Source organism: Natator depressus, chromosome 3 (assembly GCF_965152275.1).
Source record: "Natator depressus isolate rNatDep1 chromosome 3, rNatDep2.hap1, whole genome shotgun sequence".
Classification (NCBI taxonomy): domain Eukaryota; kingdom Metazoa; phylum Chordata; order Testudines; family Cheloniidae; genus Natator; species Natator depressus.
In genome coordinates this window covers 63,263,659-63,286,589 of record NC_134236.1, presented here as the reverse complement: position 1 = coordinate 63,286,589, position 22,931 = coordinate 63,263,659, and the positions used below count along the sequence as shown (strand labels likewise).

Sequence of the window (22,931 nt, the reverse complement as noted above, 5' to 3'; positions counted from 1 at the left end):
TCAAACAAGTTTTTTATTTAAAACAAACTATTTTATTACATATCTATCTATTTTGGAGAAAAAATAGCCACCCAGACAAGGTTCTATTAATTCTAAATATTAAACTGAAATTTTTTTAATTTTTATTTTGTACAAAATGAAACAATAGCAAGCAAAGTTTTGTTTTGTTTTGTTTTTTCCATTTTTTGGAAAGAAACCAAATGTTTCCTCAACAAGTTTGAGTTCGGTTTCTGAAGCCCAACAGTTCCCAGCTGTAGAAAATTCTGAAAGCAGTTGTGACTCAACTGAGGCTGTTGGAAACAACCAGAAATTTGAGCTACCTAGATCATCGACTTAGGCCCTAAACTTTTGGCCTGATAGTTGGAAACAAAACCAGTGGAAGGAATTTAAGGAGAAGTACCCCTGGCTGGACTGCAAGGAGAGAAAACTCAGTGAGTACACATTAGCACTGTGAATTCACAAGGTAGCATTATGTATATGAATTAAACCTAACGTTCTTCAAATAGTTCTTATACTAAATTATATGTATACTTCTAAACGAAAGAAAAGGAGTACTTGTGGCACCTTAGAGACTAACAAATTTATGTGAGCTACAGCTCACCATCAACTTCTAAATGAGTGTTCCATACACATTGTAGCTTGCCATCAGATGGTGTTATTATAAATCCAAAGAATAATTTCACACTTTCTATCTCCTAATGCAAAAAGTTTTGACTCTTTCTCTGTGTGGGGTATATTGTAAGAATGATGGCTAACTGGTGCATCTGTCAATCTGCAGTGTGCTTGGCTTTTTTCTTTGACTGTTATGTTAGCAATAAGCGACATGGCTGTGGTATTAGCTGCACTGGGATATTTTATTGAAAGCTTTTCTAAAGTGACCACATTTGTCTTACATGCTGCCTGGGCCAACTAGTTTTTTTCAAGAACAAGGTGCATCTCTTGATGATGCCTGGTGCAGCTACTGTGTTGAAGCGTCTGGCAATAAAAGTAGAAATATTAAGTTGGCATCCTTCAGAATTGAAGTTAAGTGGATTCCAGAGCTCATGGGATAGTGCATAAAATCCAAGAGCAGAGGAAAGCAAATGTGCTTTAAAAAAACAAACAAACAAAAAAAACCATGGCAGCAATTTCAGGAGTCATAGATGAGGCAAGTGAGGCTGTATTTTGAACTGCTTATTATTTTGCCAAGAACAATCGCTCACTCACAGACCATGAACATCTGAGTTACAAGAACCCAATGAAGGAAACATGGGGGAATTTTTGCATTCACAATATAGTGCAACAGGCATTATGAATCACATTGCAACAGTGATGTGGAAATAGGTCACCATTGTGAACCACTTCAAAGGCTTTATGGAAAATTCCATATAACTACATCTGTTTCTCCCAAACATAGAACAAATATTTATTGAACACATCTGCCTTTTCTGCATTAATGATGATTCTACCATTTTCATCTAGTAATGAACCAATACCGTTGTCAGGATTCTTTTTATTCTTAATATACTTTAAAAACTCCTTATTGTCATTACCTCTGATGGCCACAGATTTCTCCTTGTATCCCTTTGTTTCTCTTATCAGTTTTCCACAATTCCTAGCTGCTGATATATATTCACTACTATAATCTTCCCCTTTCTTCCATTTTATACTCTATTTGTAGATAGACATATTTTATAGCTGCCTTCAATTACCCTCCAAATCAGGTCAGATTTTTAGTGACTATAGGTTTCTTCCTCAGTTGTGGGATAATGGCTTTTGGGGCATCTATAAAATTCCCAATGATCATTCACATTTTTGTTATAAAAATTCTCCCAGCTGATTTGACTCATACCTGTTTTCAGCTTTGTTTAGTGTTCAGTTTAGTTTTCTCAGATTTCTGGGTGAGGGCTTAAACTAAATTTGTATTTAATTTTAAGAGAACCCCCCATAGATATTGAACCCAATCCTTGTTGCTGCCAACCCCACCTGGCACAAGGGTTACACTTATACTGTTTTATGCTGGGGTAAATATTGGCTTCAGTGGAGTTACTCTGGATTTACGCTTACATAAGCGAGAGAAGACTGAGGCCCCTACTTTTACTCTCACACACACACACACACATATACACACACATTTTAAATATAGTCCTTGCTACTTAAATTGTTAAAGTGTTTTTTTTTTTGTTTTGTGTGTGTTTTTTTTTTAAACACTCTCAAGGCCTGTAGGATTTCAGAGAGCACATCCTGGCCCCCCATTTCTGACACTTTGGAATTAAACCGAAGTTAAAAAGAGTAAAGAAAATGTTTAATTCATGCATTTCCTCCACCCCTTTAACATGCCTAGGAACTATGATGAACTGTAGCATTAGCTCTCAAAGGGCTAAAACTAGAAATTGTTAAATGGCAAGACTTTTTGCCATTCCTTCATTATAGCTCTAAATTAAGTAGTAATTTTGTTAGTCTGACCAACAGAGGAGCTGATCTTGATCTCAAATATACTGGTATGAAATCCTGATCCCATTGAGGTCAATGGGAGTCTTGCCATTGACTACAGAGGGGCCAGGAATTCACCCACAGGGCTAGATTCTGCATGTTGCTGAGCACTTTAGCCCAATCTATCAAGGCACTAAAACTCATGTTTAAATTCAATAGGACAGCTCACGTGCTTAATTTCTATGGGACTAACACGCTGTAAATTAAGCACATGCTTAAGAGCTTTACTGGATTGGGGCTAAAGTGCTCAACATCTTGTAGAATCGAGCATGAGATCAGAATTGGATCTAAAGAATAAGAAACTGGAGGATCAGTGGTCTAACTAGAAATAAATCTGCAATATTTTAAAATGTGTAATCAAAAAATTGTTTGAAAGGAAGGGGGGAAAAAAGCTATCCAGGTTAAAGAAGGATGTAGGTGATTTTATCATAGATTAACTACATTTGAAATACTCCTCCTGTTCTGAAAGCACAACTGCTACTTCTTGTACTGCTCTCCAAGCTCTCTGCTGATGGAAGTGCTTTGTGAAGTTTGCTTTGCTGATATGCCACTGCTTTTAGAAATCTCCACCTCGAGACTGATGAGTACTTCACCGACAGACTTCAGCATCTACGTGGAAGCCTCCTGAAGTTAGGGAGACACTGCATGGGCACAGGGGCCTGTGTGCATAGAGCTCAGGGCAAGATCAGGGTTTAAATGAGAATCAAAGGAGAGGACCTCACGGAAGCAGACAACTGCAAGCTCAAAAGCTTTTGAAGCAAAGGGATGTGAATGATAGATTATATAATGTTAGGCAATGAAAGGCCTGTCATCAGAACAGCTACTAAGTAAAGAACACTCCTCAGACATGGCTATATTTACTTTGCAGAGCAACTTTGACATAAGAGCTGGATACTGAAAATACTTCTGAAGATCACTTCATTTGTAAAAACTCATTTTAAATTGCTTTGTGAAAACTGCTCAAGTCAGTTTCTGCCAATTTACTTTTAATGTTGGGTGAGGGGATTGTTTTTTTGTTTTTTTTTTAAAGAAAACTTTTGTCAGTTCAAAAACCTCTACCTTGCAGAAGATTATATATTAATATCAGCAGCAGAGCTGAAAACAAACACATTTGCAAGCCATTTTCAGACGACGTGAGATGACAGATGAGAGTTAGTGCCAGCACAATAAATAGGGAGACTTACTCCAGTAGAATTCTTTGCAAAGTTGCATTTAGCAGAGATTGTCATATGTCAATAGCAATGAGAGAAGAGTAAGCATAAGTTGGCAAAGGACTTTGACACAAATAAGAGAACTGCAGGCATAGCTTTAATTAGACAATTTACAATTTAAATTATAAAACATACTTGAACACCTCAACACTCTTGGTATCACATTTAAGTGTAATTATCAGTTGCATATATATCTCAGTGTTTCAGACGAGAGTACTATGTATGGAAAGTTATGGTAAACTATCCACAATCCCTTTACACAGAAGGAATACAGGCTATTTTAAAAAGAAAAAGAATACAAATGTAAAGTGAACACTAGCCACAAACATAGTTACTGGAAAGGATTACATTTCTGGGATTCTTGCAACTTCACCTTGTGACAGCACCAACCGTCCTCACTAGAAAAGGAATTGGCTGCCCTTGCCATTTTTTGCGGAGTGCTCACGTTGGTCATCAAATCTGCTAACTAATCATTTCCTACAAGACAGGTGTGAGATATCAATATTCCACTAACTAAGAAAGTGGCTAACATTCGATGCATTAACAAACTGAAAAGAAATATCTGTCTGGCAACAGAGTAAACTTATCTTCAGCAAATGTCAGAAAAAAGCAGTTTCACTTATCCATCGTGACATTGTGATCAGATGGATAAAGACAATGTAACAGTTCTTTATATTTCTAATATTGCTTATTGTGTTTCTTAATCCTTCAACAATTGCTTGCCAGGGAAATGACTCACTTGCCCATGGATCTAGTTGGAAGCAGCTCATTGTCCTGGTTAGGCAGTGAACATGAAGTGCTCATTGCTATTTATTGGGCAGTTGTACACATGACTGGAATTGGCTGCCCTAGTAATCCATAACACTGGCATTTTATAGTATAGAAATGAGTTTGCAAAACCTAGCTGTGAATGAAAGACTACTAGATTCTGGGTTGGTATAAACTGATGTAAATTCACATCAGAAAAGCTATACAGATCCTCTGGTGGGGTAAGTCTGATCCAGAAAGAGTGCCCCTACAATGTTTGCAGAGTTGCTCTAGCTGTGTAATTTCTGTATGTAGAAGGGTACGCCAAGGAAATACAGGGTAGGAACAAATGGTCAGTTTTCACAATGGAGAGAGAGAAAAAGTGGGGGTCCCCCAAGGATCTGTACTATTCATCATATTTATTAATGATCTGGAAAAGGAAATGAACAGTGAAGGGGCAAAAGTTTACAGATGATACACAGTAGTTAAGTTCAAAGCTGACCAAGAAGAGTTACAAAGGCATCTCACAAAATTGGGTGATGGGGAAAACAAAAAAAAAAAGAAAAGAAAAAAGGGCAGATGAACTTCAACAGTGGTAAGTACAAAGTAATGCACACGGGGAAAAAATAATCCCAACTATACATATATAATGATGGGTTCTAAATTAGCTGTTATCACTCAAAGAAGATCTTAGAGTCACCAAGCATAGTTCTCTGAAAACTTCAGCTTAATACACAGCAGAGATCTAAAAGGCTAACAGTATATTAGGAACTATTAGGAAAGGGACAGAAAATAAAACAAAGTATCATAATGCCACTATATGAATCCATGGTATGCCTACATCTTGAATACTGTGTTCAGTTCTGGTCACCCCATCTCAAGAGAGATATAGTGGAACTATAACAGGTTCAGATAAGGGCAACAAAGATGATCAAGGTCATGGAATGACTTCCACATGAGGAGAGACTATAAAGATTAGGACTGTTCACCTTAGAAAAGAAGAGACCTAAGGAGGGGATAAAATGGAGATCTATAAAATCATGAATGGTGTGTGTGTGGGAAGTGTTATTTACCCTTTCCCACAATATAAAACCTGGGGTCAACCAGTGAAATTAAGTCAGCAGGTTTAATTCAAACAAGAGGAAGTACTTTTTCACATAATGCACAATTAACCTGTGGAACTCCTTGCCATGAGATGTTGTGATGGCCAAAAGTATAACTGCATTCAGAAAAGAACAGGTCCATCAATGGTTATTAGCCAAGATGGTCAGGGATGCATACTTGGGGCAACCCTAACCTTCTGACTGCCAGAAACCAGGATGGGAAGACAGGCATGGATCACTCCAACTGCCCGGTTCTGTACACGCCCCCTAAAGCTCTGATACAGGCCACTGCATGAGACAGAACACTGGCTAGATGGGCCACTGGTCTGATGCAGTACGGTAGTTCTTTTGTTCTTATGAAATGTGCAACTTGAATTCTTTCCTGTGGTTCCCTGTTGAATCACTGAAGCTGCAAATTATGACCACAATATTAATACTGCTGTCATGATCTGAACATATGAGGCTTGGGATGGAGTAACTAATGTAGTTCCGTGGACAGCTCAACACTAGGAAAGTGGGGGGAGAGAGCCATAAAAACAGTAGATTAGGGTCATACAGCCAGTCCTAAATATCAAAATACTTTTTGCCCAAAGTTCTGTAGGAAAGCATCCTTTAAGAAAGATATAGGTATGTGATGAATGTTGGCATTCCTGATTTTAACTTATTTGCTGGTCTGTACTCATCTGAGCAATGGAAAGGTGGCAAAGAAAGGGGGAAGGCATTGCTGGCTTCCTTAGAAACTCTTTGAGACGTTAGTACAACCTTTTGCATTGTAGAAGCTAAAGACACGTCAAAACAAATGCATACGTGCACGTGCAGAACCTACATTTTCTGGTGTGTATCTGGAATTCTGGATTAGCACAAATTGTCAATGCAGTATGATATATTGTATAAAAATAATAAATGGCTCAAACCCCCAAATGCCACATATAGGAAAGTGTTCAAAAAGGCAGTATCCCTGCTGCGTGATGCTTAAAATGCACCATATCTTGTACCCCATAGACAAACACAAGGCTTTAATGGCCACCATTTATCCACAACTAGGTGTCCTAAATCCCTCACGTGTCACTGAAGTATATGCCCACCTACAAATCAAATACATGATGAGTGTGTGTTTTAGTGACAGTTTGGTACTCAGCTTTCTATAGAATAAATTAGCTTAGTTTTTGGTCTCTTCTTTCTACGTTCCTTCGATGCCTCACTCTTCAGTCTCCCAGTCCTTTCCCTCCAATGAACTTTTCTGCCCTTCTTCTTCCACCACTCCAAATCTCTCTCCATTCATCCATCCATCCCTTCTTTCTTCCCTGTTTTTGTTCCATTCTCCACCTTCAAGCGGTGCCCTCCTTTTGCTGACTTTCCACTGCCCCGATCTTGATTTTCCTCCCTGCCATTCTCCCTCTCAGATTATTTCTTGCTGCCTATTGAGTAATTGCCTGCACCTTTTCTCCTCTCACGTTCCCCTACTTTGGGCTCTCTGCCTGTTGCTTCTTGAATCCCACCTGCAGTTGTGTGTGTTAGTAAGGTGGTGCTGCTGGTAAAACAGTAGAACCTCAGAGTAACAAACTGATCAATCAACCCCACACCTCATGTGGAACAGTAAGTATGCCATCAGGCAGCAGACACAAAAAAGCCAATACAGTACAGTACTGAGTTAAACAAACTACTAAAAAAAAGTTCTGAAAAAATTTGACAAGGTAAGGAAACAGCTTCTGTGCTTATTTCATTTAAATTAAGATGGTTAAAAACAGCGTTTTTCTTCTGCATAGTAAAGTTCCGAAGTTCTATTAAGTCAATGATCAGTTGCTACAAACATTTCAATGAACAACCTCCATTCCCAAGATGTTCGTAACTCTGAGGTTCTACTGTAGTAGCCTTTGTGGCTGGCTTCCCTCCTTGTTCTGCTCTGCAGTGAGACAGGCAACAGAGAGCCGATATGCCAGCAGAGGATCAGCTTTTCAAACATGGAGTGATAGCCTGACTCCATTGAGATCAATGGTAGTTTTCATTGGCTTCAACTGGGCCAGGATTTTACTTAAGCCCTCATATATATGCTTTTGTATGTACAATATCAGTTGCCCAGAATTAAATTCAAGGCATGCTGCAAGCAAAATTTTGCATTCAAGATCAGAAACTAAACTGAGCTTTTTCTGAAAACCTGGTCCTAAATAAAATAAATGGAGACAGAACGCTGTAGGATTGAATTCAGAGTAGCAGCCGTGTTAGTCTGTATTCGCAAAAAGAAAAGGAGGACTTGTGGCACCTTAGAGACGACAAATTTATTTGAGCATAAGCTTTTGTGAGCTACAGCTCACTTCACGGATGAAGTGAGCTGTAGCTCACGAAAGCTTATGCTCAGATAAATTTGTTAGTCTCTAAGGTGCCACAAGTACTCCTTGTTCTTTTTGTAGGATTGAAATCATTCTTTAATTTGACTGATGTTGAGAAGTGCTAGTTTTACCTTTGAATTTAAAAAGTGCTTTAAAACCGTAAAATAGCACTGTTCTTACAAGTAACAGAAGGCAGAGTCCTGCAATAGAATCCCACAACTTAAATTAATAGACAATAGCATGATTTTTTAAATCAGGATTGTTTTAAACAGACTACCAGAGAATTAACTGTAAAAGCTCAGTATTTCACAAATTGACTACTAGACCACACTACATTATACAGTAGTTTTTAGAGGATGCGGTTCGAAAAAGAGAGAAGCTTTCAACTCAAGTCAAAGATTTCCTATGACTTGTCTAAAAGCAAACCGAGTTCTGTTTTTCAGATTACTAAAACATCTAAATAACAGAGAGAAAATTGCTTAAATCATGTTCCTTTCTATGAAAACCACTGCTCCCCTAGTCAGCTGGATTAACCTTTTAATCCTTTTTTTTCCCAAAGTTAACCCATTTGGGTTTCTGGAAGCTGCTTTAAACACAGAGACTACTGGCTCTGATTGTCTTTTCACACCAGTTTATACTAGTGGAAGTCTAGAGACTTCAATGGAATTACTTCTGATTTACACCACTGAGTGAGAGGTCAGTCAAGCCCAGTATATTAATGTCTGATGACAGAGACAAAGTAGGTGAGATAATCTCTTTTATTGGACCAACTTCTGTTGGTGGATGGGACAAGCTTTCAAGCTTCAGAGAGCTCTTCCTCATTTCTGGAGAACGTAACCAGAGCATCTAAGAAATGTATAATGCTATATAATGATGGCATCTACTGTTTACCTGCTTATGGTAAATATTTGGAATTGCAGAAGCTTTGGAGAAGGCTATACCCCAGAATTAGTGTGCTGTATATTTCACTGCCTATTTATGAGCTTGGAGCAGGGCATGAAAAATACACCGGTACATATAGCAGAGAGAAGGAAATTTTCCATGGTAATTGTGAGGGCCATTACTGCAGAACTTAAGCTTTCTTTTAAAAAAGACAACATCAATTTAAGGTTCTATCACTTATCATTGTAGAAATAACATTTCAAATGGAAACTGATGTAGTTCTGGGAGTTGGGGACTTCATACTTATCAGACACCAAGTAATCCGAGGCTAATATGAAGGATGGAGCCCCCATGCTAGCTTCTGGGACAATCCTGCAGCTGGGAGATGGAAGGTGTTTCACCAGGGTTTTGCTCCTGACCTTCACTTCTGCCTCTCTTTCATGTGAGAATCTAAGTGGTTTTGTTCTCTGGCTAGTATCTAGGTGTTTATGAAATAAATACACAAATACATGGCATTTCATGACAATCTTTAGAGTAAGGTCTGTAGAACCCTGTTGATTTTAGCTCTATTAAATTGTGTAGCGTTAATTCACTGTAGACTTGAATTATATACTCTGGTAGCAATTTATGAAAGTAACTTGCTTATAATAAAGCTAAGAGCCATAACACCAAATAAGTCTCAGATGTTTCTTACTGTAATATACATGTATGACAAACATAAATAAATGAAAATCTAACTTCACTACGGGTCTAACTGAATACTCATGAAGTTAACATCAAGAGTCCGACCATTGACTTATCTTAGAAAATAAAGCTAAAGTTGCAGTCCAGGAGACACCCCTCACCACCTAGATAGGAACTGGGGAAGCCAGTTAAAAAGGAGTACAAACTTTGAGAAGAATTGAATATTTTGCTACCTGATACTTTTATTTAAAAGATTTTTGTGTAAATATTGCAGCTGATGAAAGAATTTTTTATTCAATGTCAATCTTTGATGAGTGCAACAGACAAAATGAATTGTCAACACCTGGAGGACACTGAGGAGAACTGTCAGCCCTGTCCTGGAGAAAAAGCTTTCTACAGGCATAATGTAAAGGTATTAGACACCCTTTGTGCACATGCCCTGGAGAGCACACACAATGTTCAGGATATTGAGGGTATGAAAGCAAACAGAAAGGAATCATATGTGGTGATTAAGCTAAATGAATTCAATGCATGGCACCTCTGTGTACAGAATTATATTTTAATAGGTTTATGATTTGAAAGCATGCATATGTTAAATGGAAGAAAGGATACTACGTGTGGAAATAAGAGGACATCTGGTCAAGCTACTCTGCAAACCTAGAATAATTTCCATCCCTTCAGCAAAATCTAGTTGTTTCTGTCCAGTGGTATTTGACACAGCAAATCTGATATACTGAATCACAACCTCCTTCCAGTCTCGCTATTTAGACGTACTTGTTCCAGTCCAAATCCTCAGCTAGTGTAAGTTGATAAAGCTCCATTTACTTCAGAGGAGTTATCCTGGCTTACACCAGTTGAGGAACTGGCCCATTTTACTGTATGAATAGCATTTACTTTGTACACTTGACTTCCCTGTGTGCCTGAGACCTCTTATTTCCCTTATCCGATGGTAATACCTCTCTACACTGGATAGAGGAATCTACAAACTGGTACAGCGTTCATGGCAATTTATGCCAAAGATAATGAGCCAATTTTGGAGGAGAGTAAGGGGGTGTAAATTGCATGGTAGAGAATGGCTCTAAGGGAGCTGCAAATGATGTAACTTGTGCCTTTTGTCAGCCTCTTACAGAGAAAATTACACCAATTTAGACTCATTTAGCCTAATACCTTATAGGGAACACCAGAAAGTGCCCCAGTCAAACAGTAGGTTACATTTATTTCAGACAAGGAAACCTAGTTTTATACATTAAATATAGATATGAAAAAAACACCCCACCACTTACGAAAATTTAGAACATGGGTGCAGATCTTCAGAGGGTATCAATTGTCATAGTTCCACAGGCTTCAATGGAGCTATGACCATTGACACCAACTGAAGATCTGCCCAACTCTCTTGGCACTCAGACTAACTAATCCAGTACTTAAAATAAACACCACAAGCTAATGAATTGCTCCTATTTAACACTCTGGGGCTAGGTCTTGATCCTGAAGGTATTCGGGACATTGTGATTACCTTGTAAGGCAATAGGAATAGAGGGTGCTCAGACTCTTCCAGGACAGGCCTCATCCTTCTGCTGGAAGCTATGACAGTACTGTGATGCTCCTCCATCATGGGCTGATTCAGGCAGACTAGTAATGTGTGAATTAACTGTGTTATTTCACTGATTTCTTTGGCATATTTTACTGCAGGGTCTTGATGATTTCCTTGAATTCAGCCATTATTTATGAGATGGTGTAGTATATAATTTAATTAAGATAATTAAAAAACAATGTAGACTGTCTAGAATGTGCTCAAATTGTACTCCCCCCCCCTCCCCAAACGCATGTAGAACATTTATGCTATCAAAGGGAGCATCAGTTCTGCATTTGTGATGTCAAGGAATGTTACAGGAACAGTTTGAACTACAAACTTTATGTAGTGGTAGAATCCACAAGGCCAGGGAATGCTCTAGCTGATCTATTAGGCTTTTTCTCTCTTTCCAATTTCTACTATTTTTATTCTAGACACAAGAAAATAATCACAGGCCAAATCCTCCTTGCATTGCTCATGCAAATAGTTCTAATGAAATCAGTGGGACTAGTCAAGCAAGTAAGATGAGCAGGATTTGGCACTTCCTGGCTAAGTCAGTCAAGGATAAAATAAGAAAAACCAGCACCCCAGAAATGTAACATCTAACAACAATCTTTAAGAGTCTTTATTGTTAACTCAAACCATCTCTGTCACTACGAGCTGAAAACAAGAGTTAAAGCAGTTCTGTTGCCACTAACAAATCTTAGGCCCCTATTTTTTAAAATCTTGTCAAAAAATTAGACTCCCCCAAACAAAATGACCTGATTCTATGAACTGCTAAATGCTTAGCCGCTCCCAGTGACTCTAATGTCAGCAGGTAATTCATTTTACATTAAAAGTAGATTCAGGAGCTTAACTTAGGCTCCTATTTTTCAAAGTCTTGGACTTTGATGTGAATCATCAAAAGCAAGGTTATTTTTAAATGTTTTACTCTTTAAATTAAAAGAAAGTACAAGATGTTTAAAAGTTTATCAGTCTGATTCAACCCTATTAAAATTGTGTGTATGTTCTTATTCTTGGAACCAAAACTCAAGATATATATAATAAGGCTCTGTAGTAACAGTCCTACTTCAGCCAAGGCACTCTCCAGTGCTTTGTGGCTTTGTGGCACCTCTCATTTGTTACAATACAACACACATACCTATTAAAACCACTGGTACAGTGGCTGTGTGCACACCCTCCCAGTTCAAACATTTTCTCTTGATTACAGTTTGGTAGTACAGTTTGGTAGTAAAGTGATTGCTAGTGAAGTGAAGCACGGAGTTTTTACAAGGTAGCCAAAGCAAAAGGGCCAGATTCTTGCCTTGGTGCATACACAAGGTCTCTCACTGAAGTGCACAGGAATCATTCACACACATCAGAGGATAGAATTTGACTTTCAAGCCTGATCTACCATTCCTTGCACAACCAACTTCCCATTTCCTTAATGGCAGCTTTAGCTGTATACACAGTTTTGAGGTTTAATTCACATTAGACCTGATTTTGATTTTCTCCCTGTTTTTAAACTGGGGTAACTACTGGTATCGGGTCAGATTCTAGCCCATTGTTTCTTTGATGTAACTTTTTATGCTATTTTAAAAAATTAAATAACTTGGCATTTGTTTCAGCTACTGCATCTGTCTTCAACAAAGCATTCTACTTTTTAACAAATTTCATAACTATAAAGCTGGTTAAAAAGAAATTCAAGTCAATTTTTGTAACAAACTAAAAGGCTACATAATAATTAAAAAATAAGGCTGTAACCCAATGAAAAAACCCAAATTCAAGAAACTTACAGTTTTAAAAAAAATCTAAAGAAAATTACTTCTCTAAACAGGTTTATAATGCCAATCTGTGCAAGCAAAATGGACATCTTTGGAGCTATTCTTGTCTTCCAAATAAATAGTGTCCACACTAATCTTTAAAGAAGCCCTTTTACCTTACAGTGATGGTACTGGTTTTCTGTTCAATTATAATTTTAGACCTAAAACCTGTGGACATTTAAACACAGGAGGAGTTCTGTTAAACTCAATGAGTGAAATTCTGGCCTCAGTGAAATCAATAGAAGTTTTGCCATTGACTTTAATGGGGCTGGGATTTCACCCAGTGATGTTAAAACATATGCATAAACTTCCTCAGAATTGGGACCTTAGGTAATTCTCTAAATGTACAACATATCAAGTATGTGCTAAATCCAGGATGGCTTCTCTCTAGTTTACTGTGTAACTATGTAAATTACGTTTACTTAACATTGCAAGGGGATGAAACTTTCTCCCACTCAGATTAAGAACAGTTGTCCAGAACTTGTTAACTTTAACAAAATGGATCTCTGTTTCAGATTCAATTTGCCAAATCCATTTGTACGGTGAAGTTAAGACCACATAAAATATGTGATTATAAAACTACAAACACAACTTTTATCATAGGCAACATATTAACGTTTTAAAAAATATATTTCTATTTGAAAATCTTGGCTACAGCACCCCCAGGAGAGGAATCCAGAGCAGGGGCTGATGAAAATATAACACCAGAACCAAATTCTGCTCAGCCTACGTGTGTGGCTCCTTTTACTTCAATAGGAGCAGCATGAGAAGATCAAAAGCAGAATTTGGTTCACAAAATTCCTCTCGTGTACTTTTTAGCATTTTCTTTTTAATACAAACACAGCCAGTAGAGTTCTGAGTGGAGTATGTGTAAATTGAGACAATGCTAATTAAGTGAAGGGAAATCACCTCTCTTCACAAAGCAGTAACAGTTGACAGAGCTATGGATGTCAGTCCTGCAGAATTATCCCTGTGCCTCTTTATTCACACCTGACCATATGCCATTTGCCCAGTGAAGCCAGAATACTTACTGGAATAGCACAGTCAAATGACCAACAAACTGTTTTGGAAGAAAGCTCCCATGATTGAGCAGAAGCAACATTAAGAAGTTCAATAGCTGTTATTTTAACTGGGTAAAGGGATTCCCATTCCTAAATGCAATTAGACTAGATTACAGACAATCCATTTGCTAAACTGTCAACTCTCAATTTCAATTTTTTAAACATGGTTAAAGTCATACAGGGCCAAACTGAGCTCTGCTACATCAGGGTAATCCCCAGGGGCAGTTTCTGCTTCCCTTATTCACATTGAATAGTAACTGATGCTTCGATCCTGCAAGGGGTCAAACACTGTGTCCTTATCCAGTAAAGCATGTATACACCGGCTTACTTTTAAGCATGTGAGCAATCCCATTGTCTTTAACAGATTTCACCTTCAAGTCATGAGGACTACTGCTGTGTTTAAGTTATTTGCAAGATCGAGCCCTACCTCTAGGAGTAGTTCCACCAACATCAATGGGGCTAATGTGTGGAGTTTAATTCTATTCAAATTGATTAAGGGAAGCAGAATTAGATCCATAACTTTAGAAATCTTTTAAAACAGCCAAATGATGAGCTCTAAAATTTGAGGTGGAAAGTCACACCCAAACAACAGATATTATGTAATGGCTTCATATGAGGTCTCTTCAACTGCTATACGCACAAGTTTGACACACAGCTCTCACATTAAAGTGTCCTTGAAAACAATTATTTTGTTGGCAAACACATCAACAGAACAATTTTATTGCAGTGGGGGGGAGAAGGGGGAACCCATGGATGTCAAGACAGCATCAGTTTGAGTTCTCTCCCCCTCCCCATTAACCACTGTTTTTATAACAGCCAATCGTCATGTGAATTTTTGATATGAATCATTTAGGGTGGTGGGGTTTTTTTGTTTGTTTTTTTTTATGAAAGAGCTTAGTAGCCCACACATATTGCAATACACATGTTCTAGCATAGACAGCACAGTAAATATACTGAGCAGAAATCTGCAGCTTTTGGCATAGACCAAGTTCTTCATGCTGTTTTTCATCTTCTGTATCGTAACTAGCATCACGTTCTATTAACCGTCAAAATTATAACGCTCATGATAAACTAATTTTATCCAGCCTGCAGTAGCTGAAGATTTATAAAGGATTCACATACTTGCCAGATCCCCTTCAATGCTAATACAGATTTTACACTTCCATTCCTCAACATCCACCCATCTTCAGAGTTAAATAGATTATTTGCTAGAATACCAAAGCCAGTGAAAATGTAATCCATAGACAGATGTGAAACATCAAGAGTGGGCATTTTTTTAAAAAGGAGTATCATCTCACCCTTTATCCCATTTTGTGTACACATTAATTTCACACCTTTGGAAAGCACCTCTTCCGTGGCAAGCAAAATATTGATTATTCACATTGGCTTTTTATCACAGTGATCCATTGGGGAAGCAGTCATGTGCTGAACAACAAAGTTTTTCATCCAGGAGATGTGCTTGTTGAATCTTCAAAGAATTTTTCTAGGGTTCTGACTCCTGTTTAAAAGAGAGGGGGACAAAATCAAATAACTGTGTAGTTCTTTATTCTTTTTTAGGTCTGGGGATACTTATTACAGCTTGAACTCATATTTGTTCCTACAAGTATAACTGGATGAACAAATATACCTTCCAAATATGGAGTTAGAGGACTGTGCATTTGCAATTACAACTGAAATTTTCCACACCAAATACAGTACCTGAACATTCCCATGCAATATCTAAGGGACCATCATCAACTGGAAGATCACACTTCTGTCTGAAATGGTTACCCACCTTTATTACAAGTAACACCCAAGATCACCGTATAACTGCAAGAACCTAGCAACACAATAACATTAATGTTCGGTTACTTTGAATGCTTGCCAGCCTGTCTGGTCAGTTTCAAAGTTTAGTTGACGGCCAACTGCACTTCTTGCCTCACGTTTTAAAACTAGATCATTCACATATTGTTCTGGGGGACTTCACTCTTCTCCAGGCCTGCAACAGGGTGCTTTCCAATAACAGAGCAACGAGCAGCTGCTGTTTCTGATTTGGGGGTCAGAAGGGAAGCTTTTTCCTGGGACTCTGGCTTGAAGGTAGGGAGCAAGGAAAACCAAAGAGGTGGCTGCCAGAGGAATCTCCTTCTGCACTTCCTCACCCCCTGCACAGTGCACAGACTTCAGTAATAACAAGTCTCTAGAAGAAGAAGGGAATCCTTCTTTATGGATATTTATTTTTTCATAGATAGCCCTGGGCCAGGATTTGGCCCCTGATATAGCACTTGTGGCAAAAGGAGAATAAATTCAAAGGATCCAAGGGCGAAAATAAAACTTGCCCAGCTGTTTGGCCCATTGCACAAAGGATCCTCATACAGTGAAACAATGAGATAGTCCAGGATCACAACAGGTAAAGCTGTACTGTATCAGGAATTATATTGTCTACTCAACAGGAGAAGCTAACTGCATCTGACGGTTGCCGTGCATCCTATGCACTTCCTGCTACATACATACTTCCTCCAAGTTTTAATTGTCCCACAAGGAATTGCTACAAGCAAGTGGCTTCACCAACACCCTGAATCAGTTAAGTGATTTTTTTAAACATCTACTGACCAAATGTTGACCATCACTAGCTGTTTTTCCAGACTATTTCCAAAGCAAGACAAAGATGGTTTTGCATCCTTAGCTGCACTTATGTCAATGATTAAGGGCCAAGTTCTGCTGATACACCAGCGTAAATCCTGAACAGCCCCTCTGAAATCAGTGGAGTCACTTTGGATTTACACTGGTGTAACACAGCAGAATTTTGCCCTCAATGTGTAATTGACAGAAGATAATTACAGCTTCTATTATATATCAGAAATTAAAACAGGTAAGATTTTGTTTGGTCTAAAATGCTTTTCTGTTTATTATTCCAATTTCACACAGCTCACTAGTATAATATTGGCAAGGAAAGAGAGAGAGAGAGGAGCATCAGCATGAACATGCTGACCTCTCACAACTTCTCTCAAAGCAAATTCAAGCTGAAGATCGCAAGAGGAGTCAAAGGTCTGTAAATGCAATATTCACCTTTGATGCCAACCTAGGTTTCAGCCCTAGAAAGGAGAAGACAGTGTTGCTTTCCTTTGCTTCAAAAAAGCAATCATAATCCTAGAGAAAAGAGAGGAGAAAAGATTAATTAACATTTCAAAAGCTGTTTTTCCACATGATATTTTTATATTTATGCTATCAAAGCTCTGGTTGATATGTAACTATGCTGGGGAAAACAGTCAAACACTTGTGTTCTGCTGTATAAACCTGACAATTATTCTAAATTTAATGAGAATTCCAGACCCAGTGGAAGAGTTCAATTTCTCATTTAGGTTCTCTTTAGTTTTCCATTTTCTTCAGATATCAAGTAAAGCCTCCAGCATCTGAATGGCCAAATGAACGATCCATCTAGTGCAGTATCCTGCCTCTGACAGTGGACAGTACCGGATGTTTCAGAGGGAATGAACAGAAACGGGCAATTTCAAGTGATCCATTCCTGTAGTCCAGTCCCAGTTTCTGGCATTTGGAGGTTTAGGGACACCTGGAGCATGGGGTTGTGTCCCTGACCATCTTGGCTAATAGCCATTAACGGACCTATCCTCCATGAACTGATCTAATTCTTTTTTGAAGCCATTTATGCTTTTGGACTTCAAACATCCCCTGGCAACAAGGTCTACAGGCTGACTCTGTGTTGTGTGAAGAAGCACTTTCTTATATTTGTTTGTTTTTTAAAATCAATATTAATTTACATATACAAGAAATGTCTGAAAGGTTCTTGGTGCCAGATTTTTAAAGATATATAAGCACCTAAAGATGCAGATAGGTTCCTAGTGGGATTTTCAATCTGCATCTTTAGGCACCGAAATACCTTTTAAAAATTGGCCCTTGCTGAGTTTATCAGCTCAACTCCTTGAACAATCCTTTTCTCATGGAACAGATACCTGAACACTCTGCCCTTTGAAACCAGAAATCATTAGCCAGTAATTTAGACAGTATGAAATTACTGTATCCTTTTAGAAAAATAAGTGAGAACATGTTTTCAGACTTGGCCAGTGAACAAGTTTCTGCTACAGCACAGATCTATTCCTTGGGTCATTATGGTTTTCCCTGACTATGTACAAGTTAGATATTACAGGGGAACCATTCATGAGCTGTCTTGTGGTGCCTTTGATATTGTTTAGGTTAAATATCTACAGAGGCAAGAGAACAAAGACAGACCTGAAGAACAATAAGGAGGGTTGTCAACAGTCCCTTATAACAAGGGCTGTCCCTTATTTTTTCATTTCTGTACAACAAGATCTGGAGTTGCTGAGTGCTGCAAAAAGCAGCAAGAAATACCCCTGGCAAATGTGGGTGAGTACTACTTATTAATTATTATTATTATTATTATAATAATGATAATATCAGGAGTAGGAGTGGAGCGGGGGTGCTAAGGAAACAGTCCCTTATTTTTCAAATACAACATTGGCAACCCTAGCAATAAGTAAAGAGCCAGGGGATTTAACGCAGACTTACAAAGAAAACTGTGCTGATCTAAAATGGTTCTGCCGATTTAGAAAATTGAAGTTATGGGTGTGTGAGAAATCAGCATGTGGTGTATAACTAACTCTTTAACCTATTAAGTTAAATTAATTTTTTAGTAGGTCAAAGGCCTAGCACTTCTTGAGCTCCTGATGAATGTACAGCTCACCACTCTTGTCTATCCACCACATAGCTCTTGCCCTCACCTTAAAATCTGAGGTGATTTAGCTAACCAACTGGTACAAGACTGGGAGTCAGGAAGTTCTGTGGCTCTGTTACGGAGTTGCAGTGTGACCAAGGGCAATCAACTTAATATCTTGTACAGCTTCCTTCCCTCCCACCTAAATCTAGAAAATGGGAATACCAATGTTTATCTAACTACTTATGTGTCGGACACAAGGCTGGTAGAACACCTAATGTCTCTACATCATATTTCAAAAATAAAAGCACAATGCATGTGCTAAGTAGAATTTACTATTAATTCTCATATTTCTTAGCTACTAGTTACTCCAAAAATCAAAAGTATAAACACAGTAAGATTTGGGATAAATCCCTTTATGATACTGAATGATCACAAATACACACTGCATTGTTTACTTAGCTCAGCTTCGAAGGATTCTCCAAAAACTTCTCAGCCCAGGTTAAAAAAAAATAAAATAAATCTATTAGCCCACCTTTAACTCTTAATGCTAACATGCACAGCCTCCGTGTCTCCATACACCCACACACACGTCTCAGCCACTCAACACACTCATCCTCAGTTCTCTCACTTGAGCACCATATTTATCACTTCTCTTCCTCCTACCCTTCCCAGACTCATTATTTCTCTTTGCTGACCCATAAAGTATCACTTCTCAGCATTGCAACTTCATTACAAAAGCAGTTTCTTCAGACCCTCCCCCAGTCAGGCCTCAGCACTCTTCCCTGCAGTTGGGCCTCAAGTTTTCCCCTGATGGCAGGTGACATATCTCTCCTTCTAGATATGTTTAAGCTTTGATTTCCCAATTCCTCCATGCTCCCAGACTGGGACATGGAGAATCTGGGTAACCACTACTTCTTCCATTTTGGCCCTCCACTTGTTTTCAGAGATACAGAGCCTTCTTGAACTCGCAGCGTATGTCGATCTTAAGGCTGCATTTGAGTCTGCTGACTAAGGGTATGTCTTCACTACCCGCCGGATCAGTGGGCAGTGATCGATCCAGCGGGGATTGATTTATCGCGTCTAGTCTAGATGTGATAAATCAATCCCCAAGCACTCTCCCGTCAACTCCTGTACTCCAGCGCTGCGAGAGGTGCAGGCAGAGTTGACGGGGGAGTGGGCAGCAGTCGACTCACCGCAGTGGAGACATCATGGAAAGTTGAGCTAAGTACGTCAACTTCAGCTACATTATTCACATAGCTGAAGTTGCATAACTTAGATCGATCCCTGCCCCCCAGTGTAGACCAGGGCTTAGGCACTTTGTGCAAGGACTTAAAGGACGTAAGTGTCCCAACCACTCTGCTGGACTTGATCAGCAAGCTGCATAATGGAACCATTGCCCATGTATGTCTCGGGAATCAGACATCGGCACCTTTTAAAGCAGTATCTGGTGTCAGGCAGCACTGTGTCTTGGCCGCTGCACTCTTTAGTCCGGCAATGGATTTCATAACCTGACAGAATGCTGCATTAAGATCGTGGTATTATGCTTTCAGACCTTGACTATGCTGATTATGCTGTTCTTTTAGTACAGAGCCCCAACAGGTTTCATGAGCCGGTCAAGGTTGGCCTCCATGTTTCATGGAAAATGACAAAGCTGCAAAGCCTACAATTAGGTCCACCCACGACTCTAATCTCTTTGAATAATGAAACTGTTGAAGCAGTTTCCAGCTTTTATTATTTAGGTTCTATACTCACCAGTTCCTCCAACTCTCACATGGAGGTTCTTCACTGGATTGGCATTGCAGTATCTGCCATGGGTCATTTATAATGAATATGGAATTATCATCATCTCAGCAGGACAACCAAATTCAGGATCTATTTAAGCTGTAGCCTCTCCGTACTGCTGTACAGTTGTGAAATATGGACACAATGCCACTCAGACTGGGCAAAGCTAGAGGCTTTCCACACAGAATGCCATCATCATATATTGGGCACAAAATGGAATGACTTCATTTGTAATGCAGACGTTCATGGTCGCTCCGGCCTACAGACTGCTGGGGCCATTCTCCGCAGACAGCGTCTTATGCAATTTGGACACGTCGCCAGAATGCCGCAAGACATTTCTGCAAATGCCATTCTCCACGTGGCTTGTAACATTCAGGATAAAATTCCACCAACCGAGGGGTGGATGCGGCCCAGAAGCAGACCCCCTATTATATGGGTGCATCAAATCTGTTCTGACTTTTAACTCTTGGCCCATCAAGCCCTTGCGGCTGCACAGAAACGGACCAAATGATCTCTACAGTGGACCATTTGGCTAATTGCTGAAGACGACTACTTCTTCAGAACCCTTCCTACAACACTCCACTGACTCTTTATAATCCTGTATTTATGAGCATCCAGTTAACCCCTTCCTTGCTTCACCGTAGTAGCTGTTAATGTATCTTCCCCAGTTCCCCTCAACACCCCCAAAACAAACAAAGCAAACAAAGATCAAACCAAAACCTAAGTATTTTCACAGCAAGGCCAACAAAACAAATCTGGAGTTTTTAGGTCATCATTTGTAGATATTGGCTCTGCTGCACCAAAGCACTCAAGAACATGCTTAGATTTAAGCACCTTGGTAGTCCAATTTATTTCAAAAGGCCTTTTCAGGTACTCAGAGTTAAGCATGTGCTTGAATGCTTTGCTGGATTGCAACCATTATGAGCCAAATTATGGGTCACATTTTTCCCAAAAGAGAACTTCACCTCAATTTTCAAGACACCATAACTTTAAAATTCCATTTCTGTGGGTTTAAAAAAAAAAAACAAAAAACAACAAACCCACACAAAACTTCCCATACAGACTCCCTGGGATGAGGGCATGCAAAATTCAATTATTTTTCAAGGAATTTAGATGGGGGTAGGGAGTTAAAGTCAGGTTCATACCAATAAGCTAGCTTCATCCTGAATTATAGATCAGCTAAGGCCACTGCATAACTAGTTTCTATTTTGTTTTCTACCAAATCTCTGTGTGTCTCGGAGTCTGCTGTCTTCTGAGGACAGCTGCCATTTTGTGAGGTACATTTGGGGAAGCATTTTAGAGGAGATATAATGTGTTATCTCATGAAGACTTTACTTTTGTCTTTGTCTTTTGTTCTTTCCCTTCAACTAAAATAAAAATTTATTCTGACTGAACATATATAGCGACTGTTTATATAGAGAGAACATAACACCACTGAAGTTAATGGTCATTGTACAGCTGTGTGAAAGTGCAGAATTTTATCCAGATGCTCTCTGATACAAGAGACTAGAACACATGACTGGTGTAGACGGAAAGCTTTGGGCTTCGGTAAAGAATGTTTTCTGCAATGCTGTAGGCTGAGGTAATTCAATATTCTATAACTAAACTTTATGTCTAGTGACACTTTCCATTTATTCAGGATCCATGTAAGCATGCTTCTTTAGTTCTACCCATCCTCAATTCAATGTTTTTCTTTATTTGTGATGTACAATTTAAGTTTGGCTAATGTGAAGTTATCTAGGACAGTTGTTTGCTTTCACCCTCAGGAGGAGTTTAAAGTACTAATAGATAAACAGCTGGCCACTTGGTCTATGGCACAGAGGAAGATGTACTCTCTCTCAAATAGAGACACAAGGGTACTGCTGAGGACTTCTATGTGCACAGGGAGTGCTTAACCATCTATGGCACCAAGCACTGTTACAATTATGTTTTAAAGTTATAGTGTGTTCAAAAACTACATTTTCAGTTCTTTATTTTATTTATTTTAGGGGTAGGACTAGTTTTACCTAATTTTGAAACAAAGTACATATTACAACTGAATGGCTCACCAAAATAAATTTTACAGCTAATTTGGTTCTGAGACAAATTAATCTGAAGTAAGTAAACAATCTAGTTTTGGACCTAGTACAAACTCATGGTCAACAGCCAAACAGGTATACCTAAATAAAATTAATATATGTGGCACAGTAGAACATGGCAGAAACCGATTGCGTTTAAGGAAGTCACGTCAATATCCCTGATAGAAACAGGATTGTTTAATAATTAATTATTTTTTAGACTTAAACATCCAAAGGGAAAAGAAATTGTGCAGCAGTTTCACATATGGTTTTAAGCCATTGAGTTCTGAGAGCTTGACTGGAGAATCTACATAAACACATCTGCTATAGGTTCAGCTTGGCTGTATTAAACAGATAAAACTACAAGTATTTTGTTTTGTTTTTTTGAAAAGGTGGCTTATTACCAATATCCACATCCCTATTACTTCAGTAGAAAACATTGCCAGGGCTGGCTTTGAGATCACTATCATGTTATATTACTTGTCTTGCTTTGCTCCTACTTCAGCAGGAAAGTGTAGCTTGATCCAGGAGACAGAGCCTGTGAATGGAATTCAGAACAATAGG

At 38.8% G+C, this 22,931-nt stretch overlaps 1 protein-coding gene across 1 annotated transcript in view; it reads right to left on the bottom strand.

Annotated features, from left to right (window-relative positions):
- Nucleotides 1-12,835: 12,835 nt before the first annotated feature.
- SH3BGRL2 (SH3 domain binding glutamate rich protein like 2) overlaps nucleotides 12,836-22,931 on the bottom strand; it is a 47,927-nt gene continuing 37,831 nt past the window's right edge. Inside the window, exons 3-4 of the mRNA XM_074948025.1 lie at nucleotides 16,905-16,985; nucleotides 12,836-15,357 (exon numbers count right to left, since the gene is read on the bottom strand). Of these exons, the coding sequence (XP_074804126.1) occupies nucleotides 15,343-15,357; nucleotides 16,905-16,985 (96 nt within the window). The 3' untranslated portion in view covers nucleotides 12,836-15,342. The remainder of the gene's footprint in view (nucleotides 15,358-16,904; nucleotides 16,986-22,931) is intronic.